The sequence below is a fragment of the Hydra vulgaris genome, chromosome 04 (assembly GCF_038396675.1).
Source record: "Hydra vulgaris chromosome 04, alternate assembly HydraT2T_AEP".
Classification (NCBI taxonomy): domain Eukaryota; kingdom Metazoa; phylum Cnidaria; class Hydrozoa; order Anthoathecata; family Hydridae; genus Hydra; species Hydra vulgaris.
This window is the reverse complement of record NC_088923.1, coordinates 45,031,932-45,047,500: the sequence shown is the minus strand read 5'-3', so window position 1 is coordinate 45,047,500 and position 15,569 is coordinate 45,031,932. Positions and strand designations below refer to the sequence as shown.

At 27.7% G+C, this 15,569-nt stretch overlaps 1 protein-coding gene across 1 annotated transcript in view; it reads right to left on the bottom strand.

Moving 5' to 3' along the window:
- Positions 1–14,578, bottom strand: part of LOC101236816 (gamma-tubulin complex component 5) — a 105,227-nt gene extending 90,649 nt beyond the window's left edge. The window contains exons 1-3 of the mRNA XM_065796432.1: positions 14,236–14,578; positions 10,222–10,274; positions 5,810–5,863 (exon numbers count right to left, since the gene is read on the bottom strand). Coding sequence (XP_065652504.1) covers positions 5,810–5,863; positions 10,222–10,274; positions 14,236–14,313 — 185 coding nt within the window. The 5' untranslated portion in view covers positions 14,314–14,578. The remainder of the gene's footprint in view (positions 1–5,809; positions 5,864–10,221; positions 10,275–14,235) is intronic.
- Positions 14,579–15,569: the final 991 nt, after the last annotated feature.

Below are 15,569 nucleotides of genomic sequence, written 5' to 3'. Positions count from 1 at the left end.
CTTAAATCCAATAGAAAATTTGTGGTATATTTTGGGCAGAAAAATTGGTGACAGAGCATTTAGACGACTTGAAAAAAGCTATAATGAGTGCATGGGATAATATAACACCAGAAGAGACCCAAAATTTGAGCAACCTAATGCCAAATTGTCTAGCTGAGGTCATCAAGGCCAAAGGGGCCCAGCTTGATATTAATTTCCATGGAATTTGATATATACATACATGGTTCTCACAAGCAACTTGGTTGAATTTTTCAAAATTTTATTGGATTTAGGGGGAGCACAAGACCCTTGAACACTTACTGGGTCCCTAATATTATTAAAAAAAAAAGTTTTTCAAAAGATTGTCATGTTGGGTTTCAAAACAAGCGTATTTATACAAAAACTTCAGAAATAACAATAATTTTATAAAAAAATTATTATTCAAGATTTTTTTGGGAATAATTATCAAAAAATGCACTTTTTCCATTTTTAGTTATAAAAGCTCATATATATATATATATATATATATATATATATATATATATATATATATATATATATATATATATATATATATATATATATATACATATATATACACCTCTGAGCTTTTCCAATCTTAACCATCTTCACTCATCTCTGACTTGGAACTATAATATCAGCACATATACTCATAAAACTAAAACGCTAACCAAAAAGCCGAATTATAGACGAGGTAATTACATAAAAATCACTCAAAATCTTGATTTAATCAACTGGGTAATATTTACAAAGATCTGAAGATTGAGTAAATGGACTCAAAGTTTTGCCATGCTTACTTAAATCTAATTAAATTACACATTCCTATGTTTAAAGAACGAACAAAGATCCAATCTGGTTTAAAACATTCAGCTCGGCTGATAAATCAAATGCTATTATTGAGTTTAAACAAATCTCAAAAGAAGTTAAAAAACAATTCAACTATCAGTAAGAAACTACGAAAAAGATCTCCTATCCAAATGCAAGTCTAATCCAAAACTTTTGTACTCATACTTAAATGCTCAAAATAAAACGAAATTTAAAATCGAATCAATAAAAATCCAATCTGGCGAAGTTACTTTCAACTAACAACAAATTACAAAAACGGCTAAATGAACACTTTTATTCAGTTTTCGATAAAAATTGTTTGAATATTGATCATCCATTCTCAATTTTCAAATCAAGAACATCAAACATCTGCTAATTTAATCAATCTTCTCTCTCAATTTTAATAACTAATGCGCAGCTACAAAATCTCGACTCACGCAAGACTCCTGGTGGCGACAACATCCACCCTCAACCACTACGCAAGTCTCATTCCAGATTCTCTGAAGTGATTCTTCTGATCTTTATTCATACCCTTCAAAATGGTACTCTTCCCATTTCTTGGAAATCAGCCAACATCACTTCGATTTTAAAAAATAGAAACAAACAAATAGCTTTAAATTATCGACAAATCTCCCTCACATTTGTACCTTGCAAGATAATGGAACTTATAATTAAAGTAGTAATGATGAAACACCTTATCGATAACAATCTTCTCATTTCGGCACAGCACAGCTTTGTTCCCAAAAAATCATGCTTAACGAATTTGATAGAATCAATAGAAATTATCTCACAAACGCTAAATTTTTTTTTTTTAATTTACCTCCCCAAGGCCAAGAAGGCCACTACAGATGAGGAGGCAACTTGTGGTTATAACCCTCTCTGCACTCTATAACTCCGAAACACAAACCTTGACAAACAAGGCTGCTGCGCAGAAAAATAAGTTGCGCGGTACTACCAGGGAAGTGGTGGGAATCAAACTCAGAACCTCTCGCTTATAAAGCGAGCATTCTACCACTTCACCACTACCGCATGAATGAAGGTAATGTAGCAGTTTTGCCTAACTACCGTCCCATTAGTCTTCTTGCTATCATAAGCAAGGTTTTTGAATCTTTAATTAATAAATTTAATTAATAAATGATGAGAAGCCAACACTCTCTGATTGCTTGGTGGGGTCATTTGAGTTTGAAAAGGATCTCACTTCTGCTACAGCACGGGTCTCACAGTGACTGGTGAACTTTAATTCAGATAAACTCAATTTTTTTCAGCCTTGTTATTGCTATTGCAATAATTTTGATCTTCCTATATTTATGATCTGTAATGTACTCAATGAGTCATCTACCCTTCATCTTCTAGGATTAATTCTTACTTCTGATCTTTCTTGGAAACCATATATCAAATCCGTTGTAAATTTAGCATCTGCTAAGGTTGCATCTCTTTATCAAGCTCAATACTCTCTTACTCTGGATTTTATTCTCTATCTTTATAAATCTCAAATCTGGCCTTGTATGGAATACTGTTGCCATATCTGGGGCGGATCTTCTAATGATGCCCTTTCTCTTTTAGACAAGGTGCAAAAATGCATTGTAAACATAGTTAGACCTGCTCATGCAGCCAACCTCCAACCATTATCACATTGTAATAATATTGCTTCTCTTTCTCTTTTCTACAGATACTATAATGGGCACTGCTTTAAAGAGCTAGCTCTCTTGTGCCATCTACTAAAATTCACTCTCGTGTTACTCGTCATTCAATAAGGTCTCATCCTTTTTCTGTGACTGTTCCTATGTGCTCTAAAAACTCTTATTCCTCTAGTTTTTTCCCTCAAACATCAGTTCTTTGGAATTAGCTTCCTTAACCTTGCTTTCCTGATTCATATAATTTGCAAAGTCGTCTGTCAACCGTTATCTTGTTCTACAATCTTCATCTTTTCTCTTCCAGTAACTTCCAACTCTAATTAGTGGTTGCTTGCAGCCTTGTTAAAAGCAAAGATATTTAAAGAAAAAAAAAAAGATGTTATACAGGTTAAAGATTAAAAATCCGGACAATTTTAAATTTGACAGCATTTTTTTGTTTTTAAATTCTATTATGCGAAATTCAAACATTAATCAAAACAAACATTGTACTCTCGGGAAAAAAAATTAAAATTGCAAATTTAGCACATCATGTCAAAGGAATATGACCGTAGAGTTGCAGTGGTTGAGTCCCTCCGCGCTGGGCACTCTGTCCCAGAGATTATAAAATGGTTTGGCATCCCAAAAAGCACTGTTTATGATATTGTAAAGAGGTTTAATGATGGTGCAGAGTCTGTAGAACGAAAAGAAAAGACTGCTCACAAACCAATCAGGAATAAGGCCTTCATCAGCAGAGTACAGAAGTTGATCAACAAAAACCCTAGCACCTCCATCAGGAAACTGAGCAAAGATATAAATGTGTCTCATTACACCATGAGAAAAGTGATCTGTGATGACCTTAGGTACAAGTCCTATGTCCTGAAAGTCAGGCAGATGCTGTCTGCTTCAATGAAGGAGAAGAGAGTGGCTAAGTGTTTCGTTCTTTTAGCATCAATAAAACATGAAGCTGCCTGTAAACTTCGTTTTTTCAGTGATGAGAAAATTTTTACTGTGGATGCCAAAGTGAACAGAAGAAATGACAGATGGTTGGCTCAAGACCCAGAAGATGTCCTAGTGATTGGTCAGACAAAATTTCCAGCCTCTGTCCATGTCTTTATGTCTGTTTCCAGCACAGGCCATGTCATGCCTCCACACTTCTTCCTGAAGGGCCAAAATGTCGACAAAGAAGTCTACTTGGACCTTCTGATTAAGGTGGTGAAACCTTGGATGGACAAGTGTTCCAATGGTAGGCCATATGTGTTTCAGCAAGACTCAGCTCCTGCTCATAACTCCAATTTGGTGCAGGGTTGGCTTAAAGAGAATCACCCTATGTTCTGGTCGAAGCACTTTTGGCTTCCAAACTCACCAGATCTCAATCCATTGGACTATTATGTCTGGGACACTTTGGAACGTGAGACCAATAAATCAAGTCACAACACTGTTGAATCTCTAAAACGAGCAATTACTACTGCAGCTGCCAACATGTTGGCCGATGAGGTGGAGCACCCCTGCTCCAGGTGCAGGAAGCGTATCGAGCAAGTCATTGAAGCTAAAGGCAGCTGGATTGAGTGAAATGAAAGCTCTTATATGTGTACATTACTGTTTAAAATTTCAGAAATATAGCTTTGAAACTAATACTTTTATTGTAATTTTTATTTTGTGTCAAAAAAGTCTGGATTTCGAGCATCCACCCTGTATTCTTAGATTTACCTCAGCCTTTGATCTTGTCCATCATAACTCTCTTCTAATTAAATTCAGTGCATATGTGCAAAGGAAATGGGTCTTTTACAAAATTTCTTCAGTTTTGTCCCTGCATGTTACAAAACTGGTCTTATACGTTGCTTGATTGATCGAACATATAAAATTAACAACACGTGGTTTGGATTTGATAAGGATATAAAAAATCTTTCTTTAGTTTTAAAAAATAATCAATATTCGCAAAAAGTTATTGACACTGAAATTAAATTATATGTTGAAAAGAAAATTAATCCACCTGTTATAAATACTGTTGATAATACTAATATAAGATATTTTAAGCTTCCATTTATTGGATTTTACTCAAATTTCACTAAAACTAAAATTGATAAAATCATTAAAAAGTATTGTAAAAATGTAATAATCAAATTTATATTCACAACCGATAAATTAAAAAACAATTTTTGCATAAAAGATCCACTTCCTAAGATGCTTAAATCTAATGTTGTCTACAAAAATTTTCTTGTGCTGGCTGTAACGCCAGTTATATTAGAGAAACCTCCAGACATTTGACAACACGGATAAATAAGCACCTTACGAGTAACAAGCAATCACATATTTTTAAACATTTAAATACATCCATTAATTGTAAAACACTAACTAATTAAGATTGCTTTCAGATTTTAGATACTGCCTCTACCATTAACAAATTAAAAATAAAAGAAGCACTTCATATTAAATGGGAAAATCCTTCTTTAAATAAACAAACATCTCATTATATTATAAATTTATCTAACTTACTATATTATTATTATTATTAATATTTTAATATTAGGAAGTTTATTTTGTCATAATTTGTAATATAATTTTTAATTGGTTTGTAACAAGTTTATTTGTCCGTTAATTTTTCTCTGTATTGTCTTCAGTTTTTAAATTTATTTACCAGAGTTATAATTGTAAATTAAATCTTTTGAAAATGTAGTAAGACTGCGAAACATGTCAAGAATAAAAAATATTGTGATTTTTATTAAAATTTTTACAAATATATATATATATAAAAATTAGTAAAAAACACTTATCTAACTTTTATCTTCTATTTTAAGTTTCACCGTTGCTGGATCATCAGGAAGAGTTCTCTTCCTGAGGACTTTTCCTGATGATCCAGCAATGGTGAAACTTAAAGTAGAAGATAAAAGTTAGATAAGTGTTTTTTACTAATTTATTTATTTTTGCTCTGTTCTTTAAGAACATTGAGCACTCTATTTGTAAAATACACTGACATAATTTAGATATATATATATATATATATATATATATATATATATTATATATATATATATATATATATATATATATATATATATATATATATATATATATATATATATATATATATATGCATATAAACAATATATACAAAAAATATGCGTTGGACATTGTTGCCACTTGGACCATTCTTGATACCTGCTAAATGGGGGCAACTAATCATTGTTTATTTTTTTAGTAAAAACAAACAATGGTTGGTTGCCCCTTCCAACCCCCCTTCCCAGCAGGTCTCAAAAAACAGTTTGCCGTGTGTGTGTATACATGTTTACCAAATGTTTGTATGTGTGTGTACACATGTTTGTATGTGTGTGTGTATACATGTTTGTCAAAGTTCAATACGGAAATTAACTTACCCAGATATATTTCTGGAAATATCTAAAGGATTCACATCCAGAAAACGATGGAACCTAATAAATGAAACACTCAAATTAAAAAGTATTTAATCAAACTGAATTGTGATAAAAATTCATAAAATTTATAAATTTATAAAAAATAAAAGTAAAACCTAATAACAATCACAGACTAAAGCTAACAATTTCAGACTTTACAGATTTGCTTCTAATAACTGTGCAGTTTATATTTTGGTGAAGCATCTTTTATTTGTCAATGTTTACAGTTAATAGTTAGGTTAAAGTTTTTACAAACGACTACGTTAAATTTATACTACTATATTATTGAGCTTATTTTTTCCTTCGTACAGCTTTCTTGAAAAAAAAAATATATATATATTTTTATATATACATATATATATATATATATATATATATATATATATATATATATATATATATATATATATATATATATATATATATATAATATATATATATATATATATATATATTTATATATATATTTATATATTTATATATATATATATATATATATGAATACATATATATATATATATATATACATATACATATATATATATATATATATATATATATATATATATATATATATATATATATATATTTACATGTCAACATTTACTGACAAAAGTCAGTAAATGTTGACATCAATACTGCTAATTGGGTACTAGCGCATTATTTTGGTGAATATATCTGGTATTTATTACCTGGTAAGGTGATATATACCAGATATATCTGACTATATATCTGTCAGCTGTTTACATAAAGCTGGCAATTATTTCAAATAGTCAAAAACACCAGATAGCCATTGGTATCCAGTTAGTTATATTATTGCCACATTACATGAGTCTGACCTCCAAAACACAAGAGGGTTTTACTCCTATCTAATAAAAAAGAAGATTAAATAATTTATACTGTATTGTTTTGAATTAGCAACTAATTATCAATTAAAAAGTAAGAAACAAACCTAATAATTTAAGTGGTTTCTAACAAGTTTTGACTTTTTCCTTTATTAATCATTATTTATTTTTCTTATAGAAGTTATTATATTTTTGAAGCACCCTGATGTTCATGTACATTCTTGATATATTATAAAAATCTTATTAAAAATTGTTCATCATTAACTTTGTAAAAAACCAAAGGTCTTTGACTTTGAGATATAACACTTCTTAGTTGTGTAAATTATGTTTAAGTATCACTATTTAACAATAATACTGGGTTTTAATTAGTTATTGCCCCTTTACTTGCCCCTTTATTAACCTACCCAGGTTAAAAAAATTATAAGTTTAACCATATTTTGTTAACATAAAAATAAATTAAAAAACAAGACCAGAATTTTTTTTATTAATAAGAAGATTTAATGTCCCTGGCAAAACTCTGGGCCAATGCAGCTGCACTCCTTGCATTTTATGCCTATTTCAGTCGATGTAGCAGCACTCCTTGCATGTTCTGCCTTTTTCAGTCAATGTTTGTACACTCCTCACCAGGGTTGCGATCAAATACATTTGATCAAATACAAATACAAAAATGTTAATTCCAGATTTCTAAATACAAATTCAAATATAAATATATGCAATCAGCATTTTCCTAATACAAATAAAATGGAACCCAAAGTTAGCTAAAGTCAATGCAAGTTACACCCCGTTGCCCTCTATTTATTAAATGAAAATGAACAGCTTAAAGAAAAATCATTTTGCTTCATGTCAGAAGATAATGAGCATGATATGGGTTTTGTGTATGAAGTTCAGACACAAATAGTTGATTATTTAAAATAAAACCATCCTAATATTTCAAAGAACCTTTATTTTTAGATGGTTGTGCAGCACAGTACACTGTTTCCATAAAGATGATTTTGACATTGATGCAGAGTGGACATTTTTTGCTACAAGCCATGTTAAGTCACCATGTGATGATATTGGTGGCACTGCAAAATGATTAACTGCAAATGCAAGTCTACAAATGCGTATAAATGACCAGATATTGAATTGAAAGGATTTCTTTTTTCATGATTAAAATGAGAGACATAATTAGGCACCACTTTGAAAAAGGTTTACAGCTAAGTGGAACAATTCCTGGAACTAGGAACTATCATTAATTTAACCCAGAATCTATAGTTACTGTTACCTTTAAATGAACAAGTGAAGATTTTAGTATAACAGGTATATTTTCTTTTTCTGGTATTTGAAGTACTAAACTAAATCAGCAAACTAACATCATTACATTAAAATTTGTGAATTTATTCAGTGTAAATATGATACGTTTTATTGGATTGGTATGATAAATGAAATTGACAATATTGAGCAACATGCTATGGCAACATATATGCACATGCACAGTCCTTTTAAAAAACTTTTCTGGCCATCTAGAGCAGATGAATGTCAGATTCTGATTACCAATATAATATGTATCATGGATGCACCTATAACAACAACTGGACGTATGTATACTTTGCCATTGACGCACCTAAGCAAATCTTAACACAATCTTCCCACTTTATATTTTTGTATTTTACTTTGTAAATAGTTAAATAAAAGCAGAACAAGTACAAACTAAAAAATTTTCAGAAAAAAACTCAGAAGATCTCCTATTTTCTTCACAAAGTTATGGTCTGTCAAAAATTTTAAAAATCTTATTTAAGCTCTGAGTTCTTTTGGTCTATTTGATTCAAATGTAACTTTTAAACCAATTTGTCAATCAAGCTGAAATTTTTAGAATGTTTTTTTTTTTTTAAATAAAAACAGTGGGTTGTCAAAATCTGAAGAAAATATGATGTGGTATGTTACAACGGAGCACCTTTGAAAAACTAGATAATTTGCTAAATTTTTGAAGTTTGTTTCCTATGACATGACTCTGTATCTGAAAGGGTAGATAAGGATGATTTGGATGCGCAGAACATGAACATACAGATGATTGGGTATCAGCATTTAGACAGCTAGCAGCTTAAACAGAAAAAAGTAGAGATAGAAGTAGGAAAATATGGGGAGAGTGTGTTACACGTGACAGAAAAAAGTATGTATATTTGAAAAGCAACAAGAAAAACATGCAACTTGTTTAAGTGTAGAAACAAGGATGCTAAAGCATAAACCATAAACATATTTTTTTATTTTTTTATTTAAATTTTGCTAATCAAACTAAACTTTAAATTGATTGACTTTTGCTAGGAAGTTGCTTAGCTCAAAAAGTTATTGAATTAATAATAAATAATTATTACCTGTTAAAAATAAATATTATTGATGTGTTTAATCTTATGCTTTTTTGATGAAATGATAATTAAATATGATTATAAAAAGTAATCTTTAATTATGTACTAAAAAATTTAATATATAAACCTTAGGTTAATTTATATATTAAAAATAAAAATTGTACTACAAAATAGATAAGAAAAATGTATTTTCCTTAGTATTATTTTTTTATCATAGATAAAAAGTACTGTGAAAATAAAAAAAAATTATAAAAAATCATAATAAGGGGGTCCAAAATTAACTGTTTTTGGATTTTTTGTAGTTCGCTATTTCTTAATTAATTTTATACTGATTTTGAATTACTTATTAATTTTTTTTATTTTAAATATTTAGTCTTTTACTTCAATTTCAATAAAAGTGATTATTTTGACAAAACAATCAATTGTTAAATTAAAAGAAATCATAATTATTATAACAGTATAATCCATGGTAAATATTTTTATTTTTATTTTATCAATAAAATATGTGATCATGATTTCTTCTCTGACAATTAAGCAGTCAATCTTATTTATTAAAAATTTCTAAAAGATAATTTATCGTTGACTTCATTAAAGACAAGTACAAAAGCAATCCTGAGTAAAAGCAACTTTTTGTGATTTTTGTCAACGACTGGGAGATTTCTAAAGATATTTATTGATTTTGATTCATTTGTTTACTAGTTTATGATTTATTAATTTACTAGATTGTTTTTTTACCTAGTTTGTTGCAAAATTTTTCATTTTAATCGTTATTTAAATTCAGTTTACAATATTAATAGCAAAGTATTTCCTAGTGAAAGTTGAAAAAAAAGTATAAAAATTATTTTCTTTTGTTAGATGTAATAATTTTTGGAAAAATAACTAATTTGAAACTTTAATTAATTTCTTAGACTTGAACACAGCATTGGTTAGGCTAATAAAGTCATAACACATGCTTCTCTTTAGTGTAAACATTTATTCCAGTTTATAGGTATTTCATGGATAAATTATATCTAAAATAAGATTCAGATCACTTAACAATAACACTTAATAAGTGATGAAATCATAATTAGCTTGCGTTTAAATTGAAAAAAGAGAAACAAACATGTATAACCTTGAAATTTTTTAACATTTTTGATGCAATAATAAAGCTTTCAATATCATTAAACTAATTATATTAAGATCATCTTACCTAAAATTGGACATAACAAATTCGAAAGCAGTTTTGAAATTCTCATCTTTCTTCTAAATAATAACATATTTATATACAAAAAAACTGGGGGAAAAAAATATAAATGTGTTAAGAACCAAAAATTAATTTGAATCTTTCATCCCAAAATAAGTTTTCTGGGGTATGTGATGCATAGATAAATGGTCACATTGCACAGTGGTCCAGAACCATGGCATAAATACCAAAAAAAAATTATTTTATCATTGAAACCATGTTTAAATTGAATTGTATATGTTATGTAAAGACCAAAATTAAATTTTAATTTTAAACAAAAACATTTCTGATAACTTGTTTAAAGGAAAATATGAGAATCAATATTGAGCCTTAAATAATGGTTGCATGTTATACTCTCCCAAGAAGTGTATTATTAAAGCTTAAAAAGCCAAAAATTAATGATAATTTTTTCATGCAAACACAGATGAAAAGAAACAATCAGTGGCATTTTGAAAAAAAAAAAAATTCAGAAAAAGCAAAAAAATACACTTAGGTATTTTGCACTGCAAACCCATGAGAAATACCGTAAGGAAAACATTTTATTGATACTCTAAGAAGTGGAAGCTCTGGTACCTCCAATCAAGGAAACTCAGCAAGAAGGGCATTGAGAAGCCAAAAAATATTTGCTGAAATACTTAGAGTGGGTCAAGGTCTTGCTTAAAGATTCTGCATTATCTTTTGTGTATTATCCTGTAAAAATGTAATTGATCAAGATAAACTTAAAGTATATTGCAAAATATCACATTTTAAATGGTATCCAATGCCTGCTAGAGCTCCCAAAGTGATTGATTATTCATCACCATTCAACACCTTACTAGTTGCTGTATTGATAATATGTATTCTAAAAAGATTTCCTTTATCAGGAGTAATTTGTAAAAACCGACATGCTTATAATAGTGTTTAAATATATATATATATATATATATATATATATATATATATATATATATATATATATATATATATATATATATATATATAATAATCATAATAATAATAATAAAGTTAAGCTGTTACAATTGTTTTACCAATTGCGGAACAGAATAACAGAAAAGCGTTGTGACAGCTATACTGTTACTTAATTCAAGTGTATAATTTATTTAAATTAATGTTTTTAAAAAGTTTTGTCTTAAGATAAATTCTTTGCAATAGTTTGTTGCATCTAGTCTATTCTTGAATTGATCGATTGAGTCAGCTTAAAAAACCAATTGAGGTAAACCATTCCAAGTCTCCACTATATAATTTGTATAAAAGTTAAAACATATTTTGCTTTTACCATAGGTTGTGTTGAGTTTAAAACTGTGACTGCGCAGATCGTAATTGTTTTTGTTATATACAATAACCGAGTTATTATGATTAATCCAATTAACTATATCATGCCTATTTAGAACTTGGTACTGTTATATTATATCTCTGCGTAAACGTCATTCTTCCAAACTTGTTAGTTGTAATATTTCTTGTCTCTTTTCATATGGTACTTTTTTAGAGCTGGAACTAACTTAAATGCGCATCTTTGAACTTTTTATAATTTTTTCATGTCCTGCTTGAGGTAAGGAGACCATACTTGTACATTTCCACTTGTGAAGCCCATTTTAAATTGGAACATATCATAATACCAAGGTCACGTTCTATATTTGACTCATCTAATACATGGTAATAATCTGTATCTTTATCATGCATTGTACATATATGTTTGGGGTTGTCATTACCAATGTGCATAATTTTACATATATTATCGTTGAACTTTGTAAGCCACACCGAAGACCATGTCATATTTTTATTGATATTATTTTGAAGTTATTTTGTATCTTCTGGATTCTTAATGACATTAACTATTTTGCTATCATCAGCATATAATTTAATAGCATTTTCAATGTTGTCAGGTAAATCATTAATGAATAAAAGAAATAATAAGGGTCCTAACACTGATCCTTGTGGTACACAACTATCTACACCCACCCAACTAGATACATGTTCACCCATTAATATTCATTGTAGTCGATTAGTTAGAAAATCTTGTATCCATGTTAATAATTTTCCTTTTATACCATAGGGTTCAAGCTTCTTGATAAGATGTTTCCGTGGCACTTTATCAAAAGCTTTTGCAAAATCAGTGTATAAAATATCAATTGAATACCCTTTTTCGTATGCATCTGTAATTATATATATGGTTTCTAAAAGATTTGTAGTACAACTTTTATTTGTTCTAAAGCCATGCTGATTTTTATTTAAAACCTTGTTCCATTGAAGATATTGCATTAGTTTGTCACAAATTATTGATTCTAGAATTTTACATGGAATTGAGGTCAACAATATCGGTCTATTATTTGTTGCATCTGTTTTATCTTCTTTTTTGTGTAGCGGTGTTATATTGGCTAATTTCCATATAATTGGTACTTTATTTTCATACATAGATTTTTTGAATATTAATTCTAGTGGTAAACTTAAGCTTCTATAACATTTATTCAATATGTATGGACTGACACTATCAATTCCAATAGCTTTATGCACATTTAGTTGTTTCAATTTTTTCTCAATGACTTTTCTCGTAATTTCTTCTTCTATGTTCTACTCCATAATTTAATTTGATTTATACATTTGTACTTCCTGGATTTGGTATATTTGTACCATCTTCTTTTACGAATACTGAATGAAAGTATTTGTTTAAAGCATTAGCAATATCGTAACCATTTGTTAATTGAATACCATTTGTATTAGCTACTTTACTTATTTTTGATTATATTTTGTTATTTCAACTACATTACCATAAAATAACTTTGGATTTTGTTTGGATACTTTAGCAAATTTTCTTTCATAAGCAATATGATGTTCTTTTACTCTACTTTTATTAATTTATTAATTTGTTTGTAATTGTTGTTTAATTCTTGCCATTTGAAATTATTTGATACAAGCTTTAACCACAAAGTTGTCTCCTTATTTATCAATTCTTATAATTCTTTATCGATCCATGGCTTTATATTATCATGCTTACTTTGTCTTTTTGGTATGTAACTTTCACATGCTTTGTGGTATAATTCTAAAAAAAATTTATTGCATTTATTTATATCTTTATTTTTAAATATATTGTCCCATTTTATTGAATTGAAGTAATTTTCCATTTCTTCATATTTTCCATTTTTATAATTTAATGTTGATTTACCTTTGCTTATTTTAAACGAATTATCACTTGCTATAAAGTATTGCCACTCTAATACATGGTGAGCATTGTACATACTTCCTAAGGTTGGGTTATGTTTAATGAATTCTATAGGATCAGGTGATTCTGTAAAAACTAGATCTAATGTGGTTGTTGCTACATATGAACCATTATTAAAAGTTGATTTTGTTACACATTGGTAAATATAATTATCGTTATTAGTGTCTAGAAATTTTATTGATAGGTGCTTGTTGATTTTAATTGTTCCTATACTATATATATTATATATATATATATATATATATATATATATATATATATATATATATATATATATATATATATATATATATATATATACATATATATATAAATATATATATATATATATATATATATATATATATATATAATATATATAATATATAATATATAATATATATATATATATATATATATATATATATATATATATATATATATATATATATATATATATATATATATATGTATATATATATATATATATATATATATATAATATATATAATATATAATATATAATATATAATATATAATATATATATATATATATATATATATATATATATATATATATATATATATATATATATATGTATATATATATATATATATATATATATATATATATATATATATATATATATATATATATATATATATATATAATGCAAATTTTTTTAATTGATGCATAAACAAATACACATTCTTACAATCAATAACTTGCTATAAGATTGAACAGTTTTTTTGTTTTTATTTGTTGATTAATTTGTAAAGATTACCTTAAGATTTAAAGTTTGAAAAATGAGCTCTTCAGTGTAATCGTCAATAATGCTTTTTTTCAATGTTATTGGAGCCATTTATCAATTTTTATAAAAAGTCATGATAAACTCCTCGAGAATAAAATATAAAGTTATGCCCATGACATTTTGATATTTCTGTTTTGTTTTGAGAAACATTAAAACACGTTACTGTTGTTTATGTTTCTTGTACAATCCAACCGGATAGGGACTACTGCAAACCCGTGCGAAATACCGTAAGGAATTTTTTTTTAATTTTGCAACAACCTCGTAGTTGTATTTATTGGATTTAAAAAAACGTCTTTTGAAAGTTCAAAAGACTTTTTAGCACTAAATGCCGGCTGGGTAGTTTAAAATATATCAGTTAAAAGTATATAAAACAAAATATAAATAATGGGCATAAAAACTCTTAAGGTGGTAGACCACTATTAAAAATTGAAAAAATCATTTTTTCAATTTCAAAGTTTTTAAGTAATATAATCCTCGTAGATTACGAATTTCATATTAGTTTTATATAAAAATAAAGCTAACTCTATGAAAAATCAGTTTTTAATAATGCGGTTTAGGCATTTTCATAAATTTGTCCGTAGCAACGGATTGTTTATTCCGTTGCTATGTAGCAAAAAAGGAAGTTATCCAACAAAATACCTATAAATTAAGACAAAAAAACTTCATTTGTGGTGACTGCTACTCTAAAACTTCTTTTTGTTTATTATTAAATGCTTTTGGTGCAGTGTGTTACATGGTTTTTAACGGATTTCTTCAGTAAATGTCTAATTACTTTACAACAACCACAACTTTCTTCGGTTAATTTTCTGTCTTCTATACTTTATTTAAATAATAACTGAAATAATGGGAAATAAAGATAAAACAAATAAAAACGCAGACTCTTCAGAAGAAACCAACATAAATCATCAAACGTTGTAGCTGAAAAAAATCTATCTAATTTAGAAGAATTACAATTCAAATGTAGCTCTGCAAAAAAAAAAATGAAGATATTGTCATCCTGTCAATTGTCACTTTTTATTTATTTACTACAAATAAATATTTAATTAAGTTGATAAGAGTTAAAATTGAAACTAAATCGCAAACCAAAAGAAAAACTTTTTTTTTCATGTGTTTTTTTTAAATGTGTTTTTCTCAGTTCTTTAAAATTCACGACTTTGCGGTAATTATCTCTTGATTCTCTTAACTGATTTTCATAAAATTTTCAGGAGTTGTTCCTTTAGTTATTATGGATGTCCCCTACCACTTTTATTGCATTATGATAACTCGATAAAAAGATATTAAAGTTCAAATATGGTCAAAAATGCCCT